Here is a 21,050-nt window from a genome sequence, read left to right on the forward strand (position 1 = left end):
TAGAGTCACTGTTAAACTGCAATACATGCGACGAGAAAGCAATGCAACTTCCAACCAGATGGCCAGTTGCACTCACTGGATTACTGACTGCATCACATAGTAGGTCCTCAATAAATGTGAGTTTACCTTTTATCCCTCCAGCTGATTCAGTAGAAAAGAAAGGAGGAAAGGATAAGACCAAGGGAAAACAGCAAGTGGGTGCCACACACATCAGGCTCAAATAAACGGGGGAATTCTTCATCCAAGGTGATAATTTCAGTAAAGAAAAAGGTTTATACTGCTGTTTTCAGAAATCTTTCCACCCTTCAAAATAACTGCTTCTTCCCTCACGCAAAGGAGATGGTTGTGACCAGTGATTCCATGGGATGGGGACGAAGTGCTTCATAAACATTAATTAAGCATTAATTTGAAAAATGTGCATTCATCTACTAATTTCAATAGCTCTAAAGAGAAGGCAAGTCTTTTGCTGAAGCCCACAAACAGAAGTAGGCACAAGTAAGTATAAAAATCCAAAACCTAATTTCCAATTTATATGCCATCCTGGCCATCAATTAAATGTAAGAAGCTCTTCCTATTTTACTAACATAAGTCTGATACCTGCCTGGAAAGGACTGGCTTTCTTTTTAAAAAATAATGGGAAACTATTCAGATGAAAAGAAAATTAGGGACTCCATAGTTCCATTCCCTCCTTACCTTTCCACTTTGGGCTTTGTCCCATCTACTAGATACCTAGTGTCTGGGTACTGGAAAAGCAACTCTTCTTGAAGATCTACCAGTGACCTCAACAATGCTTTAAGTGCCTTGTGACCTGGGAAATAAAGCACAGAGAAGGAACAAGTGACCATCCACAATTCTCCAAAGTAGGCAATGCCTAGAACTCATGACTGCTGAGCAATTCTGGCTGAGGGTGAGGGGGACATGACGGGCACAGGGTACGCAGGGACTAAGAACTCTCTGAAATAGGGACTCCCCGAAAGGAAATAGGAACAGTGGCCACCTCATATGGTTGTTGCGAGGAACGAGCAAGGAAACAGGTAAGGTGCTTAGAAAAGTGTCTGCAATAAATTCTGAGTTCTTAAATTTAGTAAGATTGACAAAATCCTTTGCCGCCTGTCATCATAACCAATCATTTTTTTTCCTTTGGTGTTAGTTTCTCAGGTATTTTTTTACAGGTTACCCACCAACTTCTTGGATTTATCCCTCTATCGATCAACCCCTTAAGCAATTCCTTCTCTTCTCCTAAAGAGCACAACTTAGTCCTGGGATCCCTCCTACCACCACCGCCTCTCCCAGGATATCTTGTTTGCCTCTGGTTTGAGCTGCCACCTCATTCATTCAATCTTTCCATACATATCCTTATGGAAAGTTTCTATTCACGTATGAAAACCCAAGTTAATGACTCACTGTTTATAGTGAATTGTATATTAAAAATTTGTATGTCAAGGGCCCAGCCCCATGGCCAAGTGGTTAAAGTTCTGTGCACTCTGCTTCAGCGGCCCCGGTTTGCAGGTTTGGATCCCAGGTGCGGACCTACTCCACTCACGAGCCACACTGTGCCAGTGTCCCACATACAAAAATACAGAGGAAGACTGGCGTGGATGTTAGCTCAGGGCTAATCTTCCTTAGGCAAAAACAGAGGAATAGCGCATGGACGTTAGCTAAGGACAAATCTTCCTCAGCAAAAAAATAAATAAAATAAAAAATTTGCCTGTTGAGAATATGTTCTCACCATAGCCAACAGGATATACTTGTAATAAAGCTGGTCAGGATTAAGTATACAGTCTATGGCTAAGAACTTTCAGAATAAACACTGGCCCTCTGAGAACAGAGCCTCACCTTCTTCATCAGCATCATCCTACTAAAGGGGCTAATCAGACACTGATAATCACTAGTCACGTGTTGACAGCACTCAGACGTCTCTCCTATAATCAAACGTTCACATTTCCAGCAACTGCAAGAAAATCTTCACATGGATGCTCCATCACTCCTTCAAACATACCACGTCAGAAACAGAACTCTTTTCTTCCTACCTGATACTTCTCCCTTGTCTGACTTCCTCTTCTCAGTTTAATGTGTTTTCATGGGAGATCACTGACATTTTGGTGCCCTTATTCTATATATTTAATCAGTTGCTAAATCTTGTATTTCCCATTCTTATTATCACTAACAGTGGTCCATTTATCTCTGGCCACGCTTCTGTCACTCCTTCCCTCCTTCTCTTAAGTAACTGTAATCACCTCACAAACATCCCTACTTTCATTCAGCTATCCCTACTTTCATTTTTATTTTATAGTCCACACTAACTTCATCCCACACAAACTTCAGTTTAAGTCATGTTTTATGAGTCTCATTCTATCTTTTCTGCTTCTACCCCGCCCAACGTAAGTAGCCTCCTCACTATTTTACATCCCAACCCGTTTCATCAATGGGACCCCAACACATGAGATGGACAAGCTCTCTCTCTCTATCATACTAGAGCATTATATTTCAACATAAGGCTAAGAACTAACCTACCTGAGAAAGCCTTCTCAGATGGGTCTGACCCAATAAGTACTTTGCATTCCTTCAGTAATCTGCATATAAGCTATATAAATACAACCTCCTTGTTTAAAATAACATAAGACCCTTGATCACATCTTTCCTAAGTTCTATATTCTAATCCTTTTCTAATCGGTACACACCCATACCACTTGGGAGGACCTCAATACATAAATATTACCCCCAAAATCCAAAATGCCTTGCATTCCAAATCAAGATTCTCAACTTGTTGCTCTGAATCTTAAACAAAAACAAAAAAACTTTCCACCAAATATGGAGATGAAAAGGTAATTCTCATGAAGAAGAAAAAAGTAATACAGAATTATTATTTGGTCTGTCAGTTTTTGGGAAATGGATTAAGTATAAACAAGATGAAAAGTAGGCAAGAAGAAAAAGAAGAATAAACATGTAACAATTTTAAAGGCAAGAATTATTCAGTCTAAATGTGCTAAGTGTGTAAGTAAAACAATGCAAAATTATGTAAATGTATGGAAAATTTTTAAAGAAATGAGGACAGCAAAACATAGAAATGATATCCACAAATTTTAGGTTACCACAAATGATCATTTGCAAAAGGGCTGAGAACTGTAAACAGATATCCCATAATAACTAAGGTTCTGAAAGTATATGTTGTAGCAAGAACCTTAAGAAAATAGAAAAGATACTACTAATACCTGGAAGGAAGCCCATAAAAATGCAGAGATCTCATCTTGTCAAAATTCTACGCAAGCCTTAACCACTGTTTTCACCTCCTTTTCTAGAAATGGCTACATCTTAAGAGACAGACTCCACATTTTTCAAAGTGAAGCCAGAAATCAATTTTGCATTTGCAAAGTTATCTTCAAAATTCCCAAGACCAAACCTTGAAAATATCAGGTTAAGTGAAATAAGCCAGTTGCAAAAGGACAAATACTGTATAATTACACTGATATGAGGGACCTAAAATAGTGAAATTCACAGAAAGAGAAAATAGAATACTGGTTACCAGGGGCTGGGGAGAGGCGGGGAATGGGGTCTTATGGTTGAATGGATACTGAGTTTCAGTTTACTTGATAAAAAAGTTGTAGAGATGGACAGTGGTGATGGTTGCATAACAATGTGAATGTACTTACTGATACTGAACTGTACACTTAAAAACGGTTAAAATGGGGGGGCTGGCCCCGTGGCCAAGTGGTTAAGTTCGCACGCTCCGCTGCAGGCGGCCCAGTGTTTCGTTGGTTCGAATCCTGGGCGCGGACATGGCACTGCTCATCAGTCCACGCTGAGGCGGTGTCCCACATGCCACAACTAGAAGGACCCACAACGAAGAATATACAACTATGTACTGGGGGGCTTTGGGGAGAAAAAGGAAAAAAATAAAATCTTTAAAAAAAAAACGGTTAAAATGGTAAAAACTTATGTCATGTGTATTTTACCACAATTAAAAAAATACTTTTAAAAATCCCAAGACCAGGGTATAATAAATAATTCTACCATCTCAGTCATCTCTATATAGAAGAAATCATCTATAATCCTTCAGTCTTGACTCTAGTCAAAATGAACAACAACAAAAAGGAATACTATTCAGCCTTAAAAAGAAAGGAAATTCTGGAGCCGGCCTAGTGGTGTAGTGGTCAAGTTTGCATGCTGCGCTTTGGTGGTCCTGGCATGGACCTACGCACCACTTATCAAGCCATGCTGTGGCAGGTGTCCCACATAAAACAGAGGAAGATGGGCACAGATGTCAGCTCAGGGCCAATCTTCCTCAAAAAAGAAAAAAAGGGGGGGGAGGAAATTCTGAGACATGCTACAACATGGATGAACCTTGAGGACATTACGCTAAGTGAAATAAGCCAGTCACAGAAAGACAAATACTGTATCATTCCACTTATACGAGGTCCCTAGAGTAGTTAAATTCATAGAGACAGAAAGTAGTGGTGGTTGCCAGGAGCTGGGGAGGAAGAAATACAGAGTTGTTGTTTAATGGATATAGAGCTTCAGTTTTGCAAGATGAAAAAGTTCTGGAGATCGGTTGCACAACAATGTGAATATACTTGACACTTTTGAACTATACACTTAGAAACGGTTAGGATGGTAAATTTTATGCCATGTTTTTTACCACAATAAAAAATTACATAGCACAGCAAAAGCAAGTGCCTGTCCCTTACTTCCTCTAGGTATCATGTGTCCATGATCTAAAATATGAACTCAAGAACCATGCAGGGAAGAAGCTGCAAAGCACTCTATAATGTTTATAGCTTCTTGCCCCCGACGAGCAAGTCATAATTTGACTCTAACACGTAGCATAACCAAGAATTGTGAAAACATCCAACGAGACGACTACTACTTTTAAGGGCTACTTTCAAGTAGCTATACAAGCCCTTTTATTTTGTTCAAGTCAGTTTTAAAAAATCCATTGCAGATATATTAGACAGCATATCAATCCAACAAGAAAACAGAGAGCCAATATCAGTAAATCAAAGTGTGCCTTTCTGTTAATACTCTCTCATATGTTCTCATTTTATATACCCCTTCACCCAGTCAGAAAGTAGCCCTGAAGTATTTAAGCTCCATTCAGGGATAGCACCACCATGCATCAAAGTGTCAGGAGACCTACCAGAGATGAAATCTGCAATTCTGTGCTTCTAACCACCAAGAAAAAAAATGTTTATCAAAGTAAAGTCACTGGTGGCCAATACATGGACAACTTCCTGCAAAGAGATTTAGAAGACAGAACCCAATTCCCATTTCTTTGCAATATTAGGGCCTTCTAGTAAGATTTTATGGGAAGCCTGAAGAGACCAGGGGCAATCCTTTGCTGGATACGGTAGGCCTCCTCAAAGCCACAGCTGACAAGAGTGGGGAAAGACTCCCTCCCGCGGGCTCAAATCCAACAGTGAATTGTTCCCAGCCAAAAAACAGAACAAAACAAAACAATCCCCCTTTATCATTTACATAGGGCTGAACTCTATTTGTTCAATGCTCTGAATAATGAAGAGAATGGAATCAACAGTTTCTAATTCACCTCCAATTTTTCTCCCAATTACTGTCAGAGTTAACAGTTGAGAAAAGCAGCAGACGAATATACTTTCTTGTGTCCCCCTCTTGGCATGTGGCCACAAAACAAATGGAGACTGTCAAGGATATATATGTTTATTTCGTCCTACATGGTCCATTTCCAGAGGCCTTTCCCTTAAGAGGAGAATAAGAAGGACATACGCCTCACCATATTACCAAGATTCATCCTAAGCATCTGGGCACCAGCTTTAGGAATAATTTTCCAAGAGAATAGAGGAAAAGAGCACTTCACTAAGGGTCGGGAGCCCCCCCATTCTAACTGACTCTATCACTGACCAGGCATTTTATACTGAGTGGACCAATTTAATCTGAGTCTCAATTTTCTCATCTATAAAATGCAGATAATCCTTTGCTTGTTTATCTCACAGCATTAAGGTGAAAAACAATAAATATGTTTTTATATATTAAGGTATTTTGCAAATTTAAAAATGCTGTAGAAATAGAACATATATTACTACCAAAAAATCATCTTTCACATGTTGAAAATCTTAAACTCTGCTTGTACTGATCTACAGAGCTAGGATTGAACTAGTATTCACAGATTCCTGTATTAAGTATTCATTTACATGCTACCCATATGCAAGCATTCTATATATAAAATGTCACCAATCTAAAAACCATTTTCACCTAACAGCTTTATTTTTTTCCCTGATTCATCTAGGCTGTTCGACATAAACAAAATTGTAGGCAGAGAATGAGTTTGGACATGGGCACACAGTACATTAATTAGATTATAAACCAATAAGTAAAACTTCTGGCAAGGGGATGGGGGGGAACAGGAACAGTGAATGCATAATGTAAAATAAAGCTTACCTTATCAGTTTTTAAATATCTATACAGTTATTTTAAAAATAAATATGCAAACATACAATTATTTATGTACAAGGATACATAAACTCCCACATTCCTATTACCCCAGATAAATATATTGAACTAGAATGTACAGAATACAAGAGCATTTTTTTTCTCCTTCAAAAGTAACTCTAGAACTAGAGCTAAACTATAGGTCAAAATGACACACGAGATATCGGCCTGAGAACAATACTTTTCATTCAAATCCACACAAGCCTGCCACTTGCACTAGTCATCCCCGGCAATTAATCCCCCAAGAAAGACGTTTGATTAAATCTTTTCAAGCAAATCCTTTGCTTTGCTTTTGTTAGTTCACTTCTTGTCAACATCTATTAAAATATGCCTTTAATTCTCCCACAATCTTAAAAAACACCGATTCCACTGTCTTCAACTTTAATCAACTGTATGGCCGGCATTTTTCATTTCATAATAATGTGCTGCTTGGAATTCAAGAGGCAGGCTCAGCATCAATCATCTGGTAAGAATTTTTCCACTGCAATAAATATGCAAATGAGGAGAGCCAGTCAGTCGTATTTCAGGCCCGACTTGCTAGTGTTTTAAAAAAGACACAAATTTATTAATTGCCGGTGGCCAGAGGAATCCTATTACTTTGGGCATTGATTACAAAGCTGTGTGAGTGATTATTGTGCAACTCGCAGGCTACCCAGGCATGAGGAAAAATTATTAAAGCAAGGCAGAGATTATCAACTCAGAATAACAATAAGCCTTAACATTTAGGCCCTAACTTCTTCAACAAAGAATTACGTGAAGGCCCCACTGTATCATAATTCCGAATTCTGTCAGTATTACTGTTTGGGCTTGTTCTATATTCCCCAAGCAGAATGGCATTAGCAGTAAGAAAGAGGACTGCAGGTTACAAACTCCTTACCACCAGCCACATGGATGAGCTGCTATCATTTCGAGTGTGTGTCCAACTAGAATTTTTATATATCCATGGATGTATACACATTTACACGTGTGTGCATGTACTCCCACATTTAGAGATAAATGGATGAGCTATCCTGAGGACTGTGGTTTTAACTGGAATAGCATAAGGAGCTCTACCCCAGTGTGTTGGTTGGGTCTGTGGACCTAAAGTCGAATTTTTTTTAATGGTACAAAATAACCACCAGGATCACTTTTCAAAGCAGAGCGTGGGGACTTATATTCTAAAATCATGACAGCTAAGTAGAAAGCAGACTTGGGTTTTCACACCTCAGAGGGCACCACAGTAGAAGGCGCGCAATCTATGAGGGGCCTGTGGAGGAAACGGTTTGAGAGGCTAATTCTGAATGCAAAGTGTTTTTGTGAGAAACATTCAACCCAAGACATATTAAATCAAATAACAAAGAGGACTCGGTGGACAAAACTTATTTTTTTCTCTTAAGAGAACGATGTGGGGAATTGGGGGAGTAAGTGGAAGGTGAACTAAGGGAGAGATGAAGAGACATACGATAAAATATGTTGGGTGAGCCCCTTCACAGAAAGAAACAAAAAGAAAAAACCCTTAACATTTTACATTACTGCCACACTAAGTAACATGATAGATAGTGTGCATTTGAGTTCTGTGAAGGGACATCCCACTCAAGCTGTAATTTCTGACCAGGCATGAATTTATAAGGAAGGGAAAAGAACTGCAGAATTTCTTAGGTTTCCCTGAATACTCTCTCAAATACCTTGATGAAGTGTGTCAATAAATCCTTAAAAAGCCCTATAGGACACAGCAATCTAACTGATCAATGTACTTCCTGAAATCCACTACAGTTACCTTCCACTTCACAGTTCCCAGACAACCTCCACTGCTCTGGAGTACTCTCCTAAAAAGGGACATTTATTTTTCCCCTTTAAACAGAGTAAATGCTTAGAATACAAAGTACTTAAAATCCAAGTTTATTTACAAGTAATTGTTTAAACTGTCTAACAAGAGTTACCCAGGGAGAGTGGGGACCCATTCATTTTTATTTGATACACTTTTGAACTGTTTGAATATTTTATAAGCATGTATTACTTTTATAATTTAAAATACTATTAAAATTTAAAGTAAACTTTGAAGTAAAGAAACATTTAAAACAAAATTAGAACCACAATCCAAGTAACCCTCTTGTTTCATATGATAGCCTGATCCTTTCATATTAAAAAGTCTCTAAGTAAACAGCCTCTTAGGTAGTGAAACTGTTCCTAAGCAAGTGCCCAGATTCTCTGTTTAGTCTGGGTCTGGAGACAGCTCCTCCAAAAACGGAGATTCCTGCACAGAGTTCATCACTCCTCTCTCAGCATCATTCATATCATTGCTACAGCACTTATATTGAACTGTGAGTCTGATGGCACTACACTGTAAGCGCTGGAGAACAGAGACCGTGTCCTGTCATTCTACCATCCAACACGTCACCTGGCCATAAAAAGTATTCCACAAATATTTCAGTTCCAGAGAAACAATTCCTAAGACACATGACAGAACATCTAATTACACTATCATTTCCAAATCTAAATGCCGACAAGCAAACAAAATGTGGACTGCATGTTGGCTAACTTCAATAACTATGTATCCTCAACAAACTGACCTTTGTTAACAGAAGCAAAGTAATCAAATTTTTCCATATTAGAAGACACTAACTGTAAGATGTACAGACAACTCCTAAGAGACTCGAAACCATTTTACCAGATATAAGAACTTACAAATGTTACAATTCGTACTCATTAAGGTTTAGTAATTATCACCACTTTGATGGAAAAACAGCATCGGAAAATAAAAGATTATTTTGTGTTTCTTTGAATTTAGTAAGACTAGCACTGTTTATTTGCCAACCCAAAATGAAATACTTTGAGAAGCTGCTTAAACGATGTCTTATGCTTTAAAAGTGGTGTACCTATCTCCATCCCTTACTAGGAGCTCCCTGAGGCAGGGACCATGAACTATTCACCCTGGTGTGCTTGGTCTGGTAGATTCCAGTTGTTGAATGAATAACTGGTAAAAAAAAAAAAACAGATCCTAATATTCCCTGGGCAGGTACTTTTTATGTGCGCATTTCAAGTCTTCAAACTAACTGTAAGGACAGTACTAGTAATTATTTACATAACCCTTTTAAAAGGAGAGAAACAAATACTGGGGCCATAGAGATATAGCCTAAGAAAAGACTGTACCAGGGCTGGCCTCATGGTGCGGTGGTTGAGTTCAGCATGCTCTGCTTCAGCAACCGGGGGTTCACAGGTTCGGATCCCAGGCATGGACCTACACTACTCCTTGGCCATGTTGTGGCAGCAACCCACATATAAAAAAAAGTGGAAGAAGACTGGCACGGATGCTAGCTCAGGGCTAATCTTCCTCAAGCAAGCAAGCAAGCAAAGAAAAGAACAGACTGTACTATCACGATTAACAGCACTTACTGAGGAGGACCTACTAAGTACCAGGCACTAGCCTAAGCACTTTATATGTATTAACTCATTCAAATCCTCCTAACAATCCTTTGAGATAGGTACTATTATTATGTCACCATTATGCAGATGAAGAAAATGAAACACTACTACAAGCTTAAAAACAACTGCACATTTTTTCATTTCTAGATCAATGTATCCTTATGGGTTATGTATCAAAACTATCTGGAAAACAAAGTGTAATGACATTTTCAAGTACTAAAAAGACAAAACCACCCTCCCCAATCCCACCACATGAGAAAAATACTAGTGAGGCTTACTAAAACGTCATGTCCAAATTTGGTTTCCACACTTGAAAAACAGAGTGGAGAAACTAAAGGAAGCCCAAATCAGGTGGACAGAAGGCAGGTCCAGTAAGACAAAATAAGGGAATATTTGCTTGATCTCAAAAAGAGAATGCTAAGAAATGGATTAATAGTTTCTAAAATTCAAATGGCCAAATAAATCAGAAAAGATGCTTAGCCTCTCTAAAAAAACAAAACAAACAAAACAATGTGATCTTTTCTGACAATGCTCGGTGCTGGCAAGAATGTAAGAAGGGGGCATTCTCCACACACAACTGATAAGACTTTAATGAGCACAGCATATCCAGAAAGCAATCTGGCAAAACATATCCAAGTTTTATACACACATACCTCTTGACCCTGCTACTCCACTTCTAGAAACTAATCCCAATAAAACAATCAGCTAAGAAAGCAAAGAGGCAGGTAAAAAAACATTCTTTTTAGCATGGTTTATAATAGGTAAAAGTTGCAAACACATTAAGTGCTCATTTATAGGGGACTGGTTAAATTAATTTAGTTTAGGTAGATAACTTTCTGTGTAGCTGTTGAAAAGGAGTATAAATGGAATTGGTTTGAATAAACTAAACCATAAAATACTTTTTTGGAATAACTGAAGTAATCTCAATATGGAGTGGACAAATTAGATGACTATTAGGAAGTAATTTTGGTTAAGTGAGATGATAGTGTTATGTAAGAAACATCCTTACTTTTTAGAGCCATTTACGAAGTATTTAGAGGCAAAATGGCATGATGATTGCAATTCACTTTAAATTACCTCACGAAAAAGAAAACAAAGGTAGCAAAATATTTTTTTAAAGAAAGGAAAGGTAGATTTATATTCAATAACATGCGAAAATGAAATCATGATTTCATTTATAGTTTAAAAAAGTTTAAATTGACATAAAGTATCTGAAAGGATACACAACAAATTGTTAAAAATGGTAATCTCTGGAGAGCACTATTAAGAGTAGGGGAAAAAAAGGACTTTCACAATCCAGGTTACATATGTCAGTACTGTTCAGGGGCAGGGGTCAGTACTGTTTGAAAAAGAATATTTTTAGTACCAACTTTTATGATTTTTTTTTAAAAGGTAATGAAGATTAAATAAAGTCATTCAAGAAAACAAAGAGGTCTTCTGAGGTAGATGTAATTCTCCCTGTCAACAGAAATCAAACAAGAAACATATTGAAATAAAAGCAGGAGACACTGGAGGTGGCCATAAAGTTGACTGACAAGGAGAGCACCCATCCCCAGAACTAGGTTAAAAATTTCCCTGTAGGATTCACCAAAGAAACACCCAGGACCAATGAACGTAAGGGAAAAAATGTTTACCCTCATTAAACACTGGGAAATGTAAATTAAAATAAGCAGAAATCATTTCCTATCAAAGTGACAAAGACGAAACAAAGTTATGATAGCCAGTGTCGACAAGGATAAGGGAAAACATTCACATAGAGAAGGTGAGAACGTAAACTGATAACAACCTTTCTGGAGGGCAACTTGGTGATACAGATCAAAAGCCTTAAAATTCTGTATATTCTTAGAAAACATACTAATTCCACATCTAGAAATTTCTTTCATGCAACAAAGTTATCATGGACGTGAGTCAAGATTTAGTAACAATGATGTTTATTGAATTACTTATAAAAATGAAAAACAAAACAATCCAAATGTCCAATAGAGAACTGGTTAAACCATCCATATGATGGAAAGTCTATGGTGCCGTTAAAAATAATGCTGTAGAACAATATTTAATGACACGGAAAAACATTCATGATCTGTGCTACGTAGAAAAAAACATTTCAAAACAGAATACAGAATATGGTTCCATTTTTGTTCTAACTCCACATCCACAGGAAGAAGAAAAAATTAGAAAAGATACATATACCATATACCAAAATATTAAAAGTACTTAGCTCTAGCTGCTGGAATCAGGGAAGACTATTTTACTTTCACATGGCCATTTTCTAAATTTTATAAAATGAGTAAGTACATTTATAGTAAGAAAAAAAATCTACTTATCTATTTCTTTATCACTTAAGAAGGTCTCACCCGCCTACGGGAGAGGGACCAGATCAGCTGATCTCCTGGTGCCCCTCTAGCTCTCTTACTGAAAAAACAGTGTGCAGGAAAGTCTTCAGAAAAATGGAAGGATAAATTTACTACTTGCACTCGAAGCCTTCTGTTCTACAACAAATTCATCTCCACATCTCTTCTGCCTTCATTCCTTTAAGCTTTGGCATTTATTCCATTTCTTTAATCCTTCACATTTTCTTTAAAAAGAAAAAGAAACCCAGAAAGAAGAGTTAAACTGCACGCACGGTGACTGGGCCGTATGGCCAAGAGCAGAGGTTATGAAGGGTCGACCTCCCTTTCCACACTGGCTTTGCCTCTGTGACCTGGCTCAAGTTCCTCAGCTTCTCCAAGACTGGATTTCCTCCCACGTACAACACAGTCATGAGCACCTATTTCACAGGTCGCTGTGAGAACTAAACAAGACATTTGTAAAGAACTTAATACTGTGCTTGGGGAGTGGCGCACAGTTAACAACTGGGAGCTATTTTTCTCAGAGTATACTGGCATCTAGCATTGTACTTGCATAGTAAAAATACCAAGATAGAAGCAAACTGATAATCCTGATTCTCAAAATGTCGCACTTGTTTCCTTTTCACTCATGTTCTTAGGATCTTACAAGTCTTACTGAAGACCAGAAACGCTTTCTAACTAGCTGAGTTAGAATGTTTGTCTCGGCCCTTCCCGCTAACCCTCACCACTGCTGACATTCATGTCGCATAGATTATGTACCATCTTTAGGATGTAAGAATCTCTAAGACTGTCTGAACAGCTTGTCTACCTATAAAAATTTTTCTTACAGGAAATAGTGTAAATAGCTAGCAAGAACTCTTCTCAAAATAGTAGCATTTTGGATTTATCCAGAGGCAAATTTACTCAACTGCCCCAAGAAAAATACAATCCAGTAGATTTGAGACTAAACACCAAGCAAAATAATCAATATTATATGAAAGGTAATTAAAAATTACCAAAGAACTCAAGCTAAAGTCAAGGATAACAAATTTTCAAAGCAAATCATACCAGCATACTTATTTGGGGTCAATATAATAATTAAAAATAATCAAGAGAGAATTATATCTTAAAGTTATCATGACATAGATGTTCTCTAAGATAATTCATAAGTAACATTATAGCCTATGTTTTTTTCTCACACCCACACACCCACCTCCTCTCCTTGTCAAACTTCCATTAAAACTTCATGGAAAAATATAAATAGTGGAAGAAAATATAGACATTTTGAAATGCCTGGAAGAATACCCCACATGGTTTTCTCTGAGAAGGAGGTATGGGGATTTGGGAAAGTGGGAGAACTTTTACTTTTTCTTTTACACACATGTATACTGTTTATACGTTCTTTATAGTGAAGATTTTATGTATATATGTATCGTAATAGAAGAGCATAAGGACAAATTAAACTAATTCCCATAAAATCCCTAACTAGTTTCATAAATATCAGGGAAAAAATGTCTCTCTACTCTTTTGAAAAATGCTTTGCAGCTTCTCATGGTATTTTTAAAGATGCTATTAAAGACACTCGCTACTATTAAGAAAATACATTATGAGTAGGTAAGCATTAGCCATGGTTAACATTGGAGAGGAGGAACCTGCTGAACCAGTGATCTGATTTCATGGTTCCAACTGCTTTTATACCCTCTTACACATCAAGATGGCTTACACCAGGCTTCCAAAAGAAATAGTAACAGAACCCAAACCCTCTGGAAAGTGATTTCATGAAAAAGCAACTCCAAACCTGAAACAGCTTACTTGACATAAGCATAGGGATATGTTTGTCTCAATTTCTGGGGTTATTTGGGTTATGAAAGGCAACTTCATTTATCCGTACAACCACTATTATCGAGAGAAAAAAATCTGCAAATTCAGAGTAAACAGAATTACAACTCAATATTACTCAACTATTACACTTCCTATACTTAGCCAAGTGAAACAACCAACAAAAACCAAACACACAAATTCTGTCTTCCAGGGGAATTTTCCCCTTCAAACAAAGGATTTACTTTCTACTCTTCCACTGCTGCCTTCTCATTTGGATCACTTGTTCCTATTTTGGTACAATGTATCCCTAAGGAGATTCAATGAGTTGCGAATATAACTGTTATTCACAAGCAAAAAGAAAAAAAAGAAGAAGAAAGAAAGGAAAAGCAGGACTACTTGCAATCGCCACTACAACTGAGAAACTTGCATCTTGCACTTTTACCATGTAAATAATGCACAGAGCCTGCGGGAACACGCCAAACACCAGGATTCTTAATTAATGGAGCTCTTTAATGTGCAAATCAGGAACAAATTGCAAGTTCTGACTTGCATTGATTATGAAAACATTAATTGAATGAACAAGACCCTAAAAAAGGCAGAATCCTAAGTCTTCGAAGAGACCAAAAGAATACAAAGCTCTGGAAACCAGACAAGTCTGACCAATGTCTAAAATGAAAATCTGAAACTGAGGGCTGCTCACTAGTATACAGTGAATTTAAAAACAAGAAACAAAAAATCACCAGTTTGATCAGAAAGCAATCACTATAAAAAGCATCTATTCCACCAACATCTCGCATTAGGCAGAAAAATGAGTGTCTACTCCAGAAGCTCAAAGACACTGCTTTAAGGGGAAAAAAACACTTTCTCTACATACACACTTATATGTATATAGGTATAACAAAACAATGCTGTCTCTTTAAAAAGAAATTCATCCTATATAAATTATAGCCATAAACTTTTCCTGCAGTGCAGCCTAATTAATTCTTGTTCTATACACAAAGGGAAATGCTGGGTGACAAATGGGTGTGAAGCCAGAAAGCTGCCAGGTCTGCAAAACATTTTCTACTTCAATTTATAAGCAATTTTGCAGTAAATCATCAACCAGAACCTGGAATCTCAGGAATCTCTGAGTGTCCAAACCACATTATATCACTTATCAAAGAGAGAAGGAAAAAAGAGTTTAAAGACATCTCATTTTTCAGTTCTAACCCACATCAAAATCTAGAAGCTCTGTGTAATCTACTATTCTCTTCTGGGTAAGGTTTTAGTACCAAAGATATATTTTTCAAGCAAAAATGACACCATAGGTTGATGCAGCCCATTCCTCCATCCCTAGAAGTACTGTATCATGTATCCATTACCATAAGAATATTCCCAGACTTATCTGGAAATAAGCAAACAACTATTTACCCCGCACTCCCCCCCAAGCAAAATGTTCCCACTTGAGCCAAGCTGAAGGGTTCAGTGATGAGCTGCTGTGGAAAAACAGGTGGGAAATACTCCAAGGAAATGAGCCTACTGAAGAGGAAAATAGAACTTACAGGAAACAAAGAAAGCAGGGCTGCCCCTTTGTAGTCAAACCCTTCCCCCACCCCATCCTCTGCCAGCCACTGATCTGTTCTCCACCCCTTTAGTCTTACCTTTTCCAGAATGTCATATAAATGGAATTTTAAAGTATATAAACTCTTGAGACCGGCGTCTTTCACTTACATAATACCTTTGAGATTCATCCATGTTTTTGCATTTATCAAGTTTGTTCCTTTTTATTGCTGAGTAAAATACCACAATTCATTTATCCATTTGCCTATTGAAGGATATCTGGGCTGTTTCCAGGTTCTGGTGATTACGAATAAAGCTGCTATAAACATGCATACGCAAGTCTTTGTGTGGTCATATGTTTTCATTTCTCTAGGGTAAATATCTAAGAGTAGGACTGCTGGATCATCTGGTAAATCTATGTTTAACTTTATAAAAAACTGCTAAACTGTTTTCCAAAGTGGCTACACTATTTTGCATTCCCACCAGCAATGGATGAAAGTTCCAGCTGCTCTGCATCCTTGTTGACACTTGGTGGCACTTCTCTCTCAGGTGTATGGGTGTTTTTACCATTCTAATAGGTAGGTAGTGGCATCTCATTGTGGGTTTAATTTGCATTTCCCTCAACACTAATGATTATATTAAATACCTTTTCATGCACTTATTTGCCATTACGTATCTTCCTTGGTGAAGTTTCTGTTCAAATCTTTTGCCCCTTTTTTTAATGGGTATTTTTTAATGTTGGGTTTTGAGAGTTCTTTATATATTCTGGACATAAGTCCTGTGTCAGCTATGTGATTTGCAAATATTTTCTCTTGGTCTGTAAGCTTGTCTTTTCATTCTGGTAACATGTCTTTCTCAGAGCAAAAGATTTTAATTCTGATTTAGCCCAATCATCAATTTGTTCTTTAATGGATTATGCTTTTGATGTCATATCTAAGAATTCTTTGTCTAACCCAAGGTCGTGAAGATTTTTCTCCCATGTTTTCTTCAAAATACTTCATAGTTTTATGTTTTACATTTAAGTTGATGTCTATTTTGTGTTAATGCTCATATAAAGTGTGAGCTATAGGTTGAAGTTTATGTTTTTGCAAATGAATGTATTATTGTTCTAGCACCATTTGTTGAAGACTATCCTTTCTCCACTAAACCGACTTTGAACCTTCATGAAAAGGCAACTTCCCATATTAATGTGAATCTATTTCTGAACTCACTGCTCTATTCCACTGATTAAAGTAACTTTTAAAACAAATAAACCCATAGGGAAGGACAAAGAATGAGAAATATGACAGCAAGCTAAAAAAACCAATGGGGGGCCTGCGCTGGTGGCCTAGTGGTTAAGTTCAGCACACTCCACTATAGCAGCCCAGGTTTGGTTCCCAGGTGCAGACCTACCACTCGTCTGTCAGGGGCCATGCTGTGGCAACCACTCACATACAAAAAGAGGAAGGTTCACACAGATGTTAGCCCAGGGTGAATCTCCCTCAGCAAAAACAAACAAACAAACAAAAACCAACAGACTACACAATTATCAGAATACCTAAAATTAAAAAGACTAGGGCCAACCCCGTGGCCAATTGGTTAAGTTTGTGCGCTCTGCTTTGGCGGCCCAGGGTTTTGCAGGTTCTGATCCTGGGCATGGACATGGTACCACTCATCAAGCCATGCTGAGGAGGCATCCCACATGCCACAGCTAGAAGGACCTACAGCTAAAAATATACAACTATGTACCATGGGACTTTGGGAGAAAAAGGAAAAGAAATAAAAAATAAAAAGACTGACCACACTAAGTGTTCACGAGGATGTGAAGTAGCTAGAACTCTCATGCACTGCTGGTGGGACTGTACAATGCTATAAATACCTTGGAAAACAGCTTGGCAGTTTCTTTAAAAGTTAAACGTATACTTACCATGTGACCCAGCCATTCCATTCTTAGTTATCCAGAAGTGAAAGCATACGTCCATACAAAAGCATGGACACAAATGTTTGTGGCAGCTTTATCTGTAACAGCCAAAAACTGGAAACAAAACAAACTGTGCTATCCATATATTATATTCCATATAATGGAATACTACTCAGCAATAACAGACAATGAACTAGTGACATATGCAAAAACATGGATGAATCTCAGGGGCCAGCCCTGTGGCATAGTGGTTAAGGTTGCATGCTTCACTTCAGTGGCCTGGGGTTCACCAGTTTGGATCCAGGTGTGGACCTACACACCTCTTACCAAGCCATGTTGTGGTGGTGTCCCACATATAAAGTAGAAGGAGATGGACACAGACATTAGCTCAGGGACAATCTTCCTCAAAAAACAAAACAAAACAAAAAAACCATGGATGAATCTCAAAAAAATCACACTGAGTGACAGACCAAAAAAAGATACCAACTGTATGATGTCATTTCTATAAAATTCTAGAAAATGCAAACTAATCTACAGTGACAGAAAGCAGTTTGGTGATTGCTTAGGGAAGGGAGGGGCTGGAAGGAGAGATTACAAAGAAGCTGAGGAAACTTCTGGGGATGAGGAATATGTTCATTTTCTTGAATGTGGTGATGGTTTCATGGATATAGATGTCAAATTGTACAAATGCTGTTGAGAGGTTAAGTATAATGAGGATTAAGAATTGACCACTTACAGGCCAGCCCTGTGGCCGAGTGGTTAAGTTTAGGCACTCTGCTTCAGCAGCCCAGGGTTTCACCGGTTCAGAGCCTGGGCATGGACATGGTACTGCTCATCAGGCCATGCTGAGGTGGCGTCCCACACAGCACAACCAGAAGGACCTACAACTAGAATATATAACTTTGTACTGGGGGGCTTTGGGGAGAAGAAGGAAAAAAAAGAAGATTGGCAACAGCTGTTAGCTCAGGTGACAATCTTTAAAAAAAAAAAAAGAACTGACCATTTAATTTAGCTACATGGTGGTCACTGTGACCTTGATTAGCAGTTTTGGTGGAGTGGGAGGGATACAGGCTTGACTGGAATGGGTTTGTGAGAGAATGGGAAAAAAGGATTTAAGATAGTAAATATACACAACTCTTTCTAGGGATGTTGCATTAAAGGGGAACAGAGAAATGGGACCTACATACAATTTATTGTATGCCCATTATACCTCAATAAACCAGGTTTTTTAAAAAGCAGATGGATAAATTAATAAGTGACTTAGCAAACCTGAGCAGGTTGACTCTGGTGTTAGCATGAAGAATGAGAAGCAATCCACTTACGGTCCACGAGCAGAACCCAGAAGATTGAGGAATTGGCAGTGTGGGGCACCTCTAGAAGAGGAGAGGAAGGTAGGCCTAAAACAGTCAACATTACCAGATCCTGTTGCTTAGGCAGAAGTTGAAAGGTTTATCCTTATGGAGAGTTAAATACAGAGTCTCTGGATAGGGAGACACCACACACAGCTGAGGGCAAAGCTGTAAGATTAAAAACAGAGGGAATAAGTTGAAGTTCACCAATTGAATGCTGAGATCTCCAGCCTACCCACCTCCAAGAATGCTGGCAGCCAGGCAGGAGACTGGAAGTCCTCTAGCAACTGTGACCTCCTAAAGAGCAAAGATCTAAAGACACTGACACTGGGGGCTCCTGAAATATGGCCCACATAGGTCATTTTACAATGGAAACCACACACAAAGAGCCCTGTCTAAACATACAAAGCTCCTAATCAACTTTTTGCTGTCCTACTCATAAAAGTCAACAGAGAGCAAAGGATCACCAAATACCTAACGAAAACATCTAACATGTTATACAGGGGTTAAAACAAAAGAAAAGAAAGCAGCTTGGAGGAAATAGTATATGCAAGAACACTTAAGAAAACAGATAACATGTATAGATTTCCTCAGAGAAATAAAATTAAAATAATATAAGAAATAAAAATACTCCATAGAAGGGTTTGAAAATAAAGCTGAAGAAATGTCTTAGCAAGTAGAACCAAAAAAGGAAAGAGAGAAAGAGAACTGGAAAACTGAAGAGAAAAAGAAGAGAACCAGAAAAACAGTCTAACATCAAATGAGAGCCTTCCAGAAGGAGAGAAAACAGAGGAGAGGAAATCACTAACAAAATAATTTCAAGAATATTTCCAGCCTGAAAGATACGTTCCAGATTGAAAAGGCCCTGCAAGTTCTCTGCACAGTAGATGAAAACAGATCCACACCAAGGAGCATCACAGAATTTCAGAATCCTGTGGACAGAGAGAAGTCCCCACCTTCCAAAAAAGGAGGAAGAAACAGTAAGACCGGAAATCAGAATGGCTTCTGACTTACCAAGAGCAACTTGGGAAGGTGGAAGGCAATGGAATATTCTATAGAATTCTATACATAGCCAATCAATTGTGATGATAGCATAAAGATATTTTCAGACAATCAAGGTCTAAAAAAGTTTACCTCTCATGCACCATTTCTCAGCAAGCTACTAAAGGATATGTTTCACCAAAATAAAGGAATAAGCCAAGAAAGATTCTGGAAACGGAGATTCATAGAAACAAAAAACTACGGTAATCCCCAGGACAATGGTGAAGGGAGATCTGCGCACCAGAGAAGGCGAACAGCCCAGATTACAGCAGTTCAAAAGGCTCTGGGAGAGATTCTTCAGGAAGATAAGCTGGCAGAATATCTGATGCAAGTGAATATATGGAGGGGAGATTTAGGCAACCAGAGAAAAGTCTGGACTTGAATTACTACATAGAAAACAAAATAAACAAAAATGTAACAATTATTAACTCTAGAAACAAAATGATGTGTGGGAAAGGAAAAATAATCAAAGCATATATATTACACAGCTCAGCTATGAACAGTGTTTACAGAGACATAATAATGTAAACACTGACTATTGATCTAACCAAATTACAATATAACCATGAAGAGACAGAAAGTGTGTCTGAGTGTAGGAGGAATGAGAGCTAAATCCTCATTTTCATAATGAGGAGTCAACAGATAATGCCTAAAACTGAAAAGTCAAGTAGAAACAAAACACATTAATTAGAGATATGGAGATAAATCCAAGGATTGCAAAAAAATAGAACAATTTAAAATATAATTGGGGCTTCGGAAGAGTGCATTATGGCAAGGGGGTGTGTGCACAGGCAGCAGCTACTGGTTTTCATAACAAACATGGTAGAATTATTTGAATCTTTAAAATATAGACACATATAACTTGAATAAAAATAAAAAAGAGAAGAAAAAAGTCCAAGATAAATAGAAAAGCTCATGGAGACAAGAACAATTCCAGGAACTAAAGTGAATATAGAACTAAATGAATATAAAAACAAAAAAACTTTAAATGTACATAATACTCTCTAAGTATATTAACCATATAGAAAAGGAACATTCAGAAAACAAAAACCTCTTAGAGATTAAAAATATGATTGCAGAAAAAAAAAGAACTGGAAATCAAACTCAAAATCTTTCAGAATACAGACATGGAAGATTACAAAAAGATGGAAAATCTTAGAGAACAAACACATAAGAGACACAACACTAATCCAAGTTTGATATCTAAAAGAG

At 37.8% G+C, this 21,050-nt stretch overlaps 1 protein-coding gene across 3 annotated transcripts in view; it reads right to left on the reverse strand.

The window, feature by feature from the left end:
* The window catches only part of AATF (apoptosis antagonizing transcription factor), a 101,114-nt gene that overhangs the window by 66,125 nt on the left and 13,939 nt on the right, over positions 1 to 21,050 (reverse strand). For all 3 annotated transcript variants that reach the window (XR_006512271.2, XM_014862268.3, XM_070482841.1), the window contains exon 5: positions 694 to 808. Coding sequence is in view for 2 of the 3 variants with exons in the window: in XM_014862268.3 (XP_014717754.1) it covers positions 694 to 808 (115 nt within the window). In the remaining variant the exon portion in view is untranslated. The remainder of the gene's footprint in view (positions 1 to 693; positions 809 to 21,050) is intronic.

This window comes from Equus asinus, chromosome 13, assembly GCF_041296235.1.
Source record: "Equus asinus isolate D_3611 breed Donkey chromosome 13, EquAss-T2T_v2, whole genome shotgun sequence".
Classification (NCBI taxonomy): domain Eukaryota; kingdom Metazoa; phylum Chordata; class Mammalia; order Perissodactyla; family Equidae; genus Equus; species Equus asinus.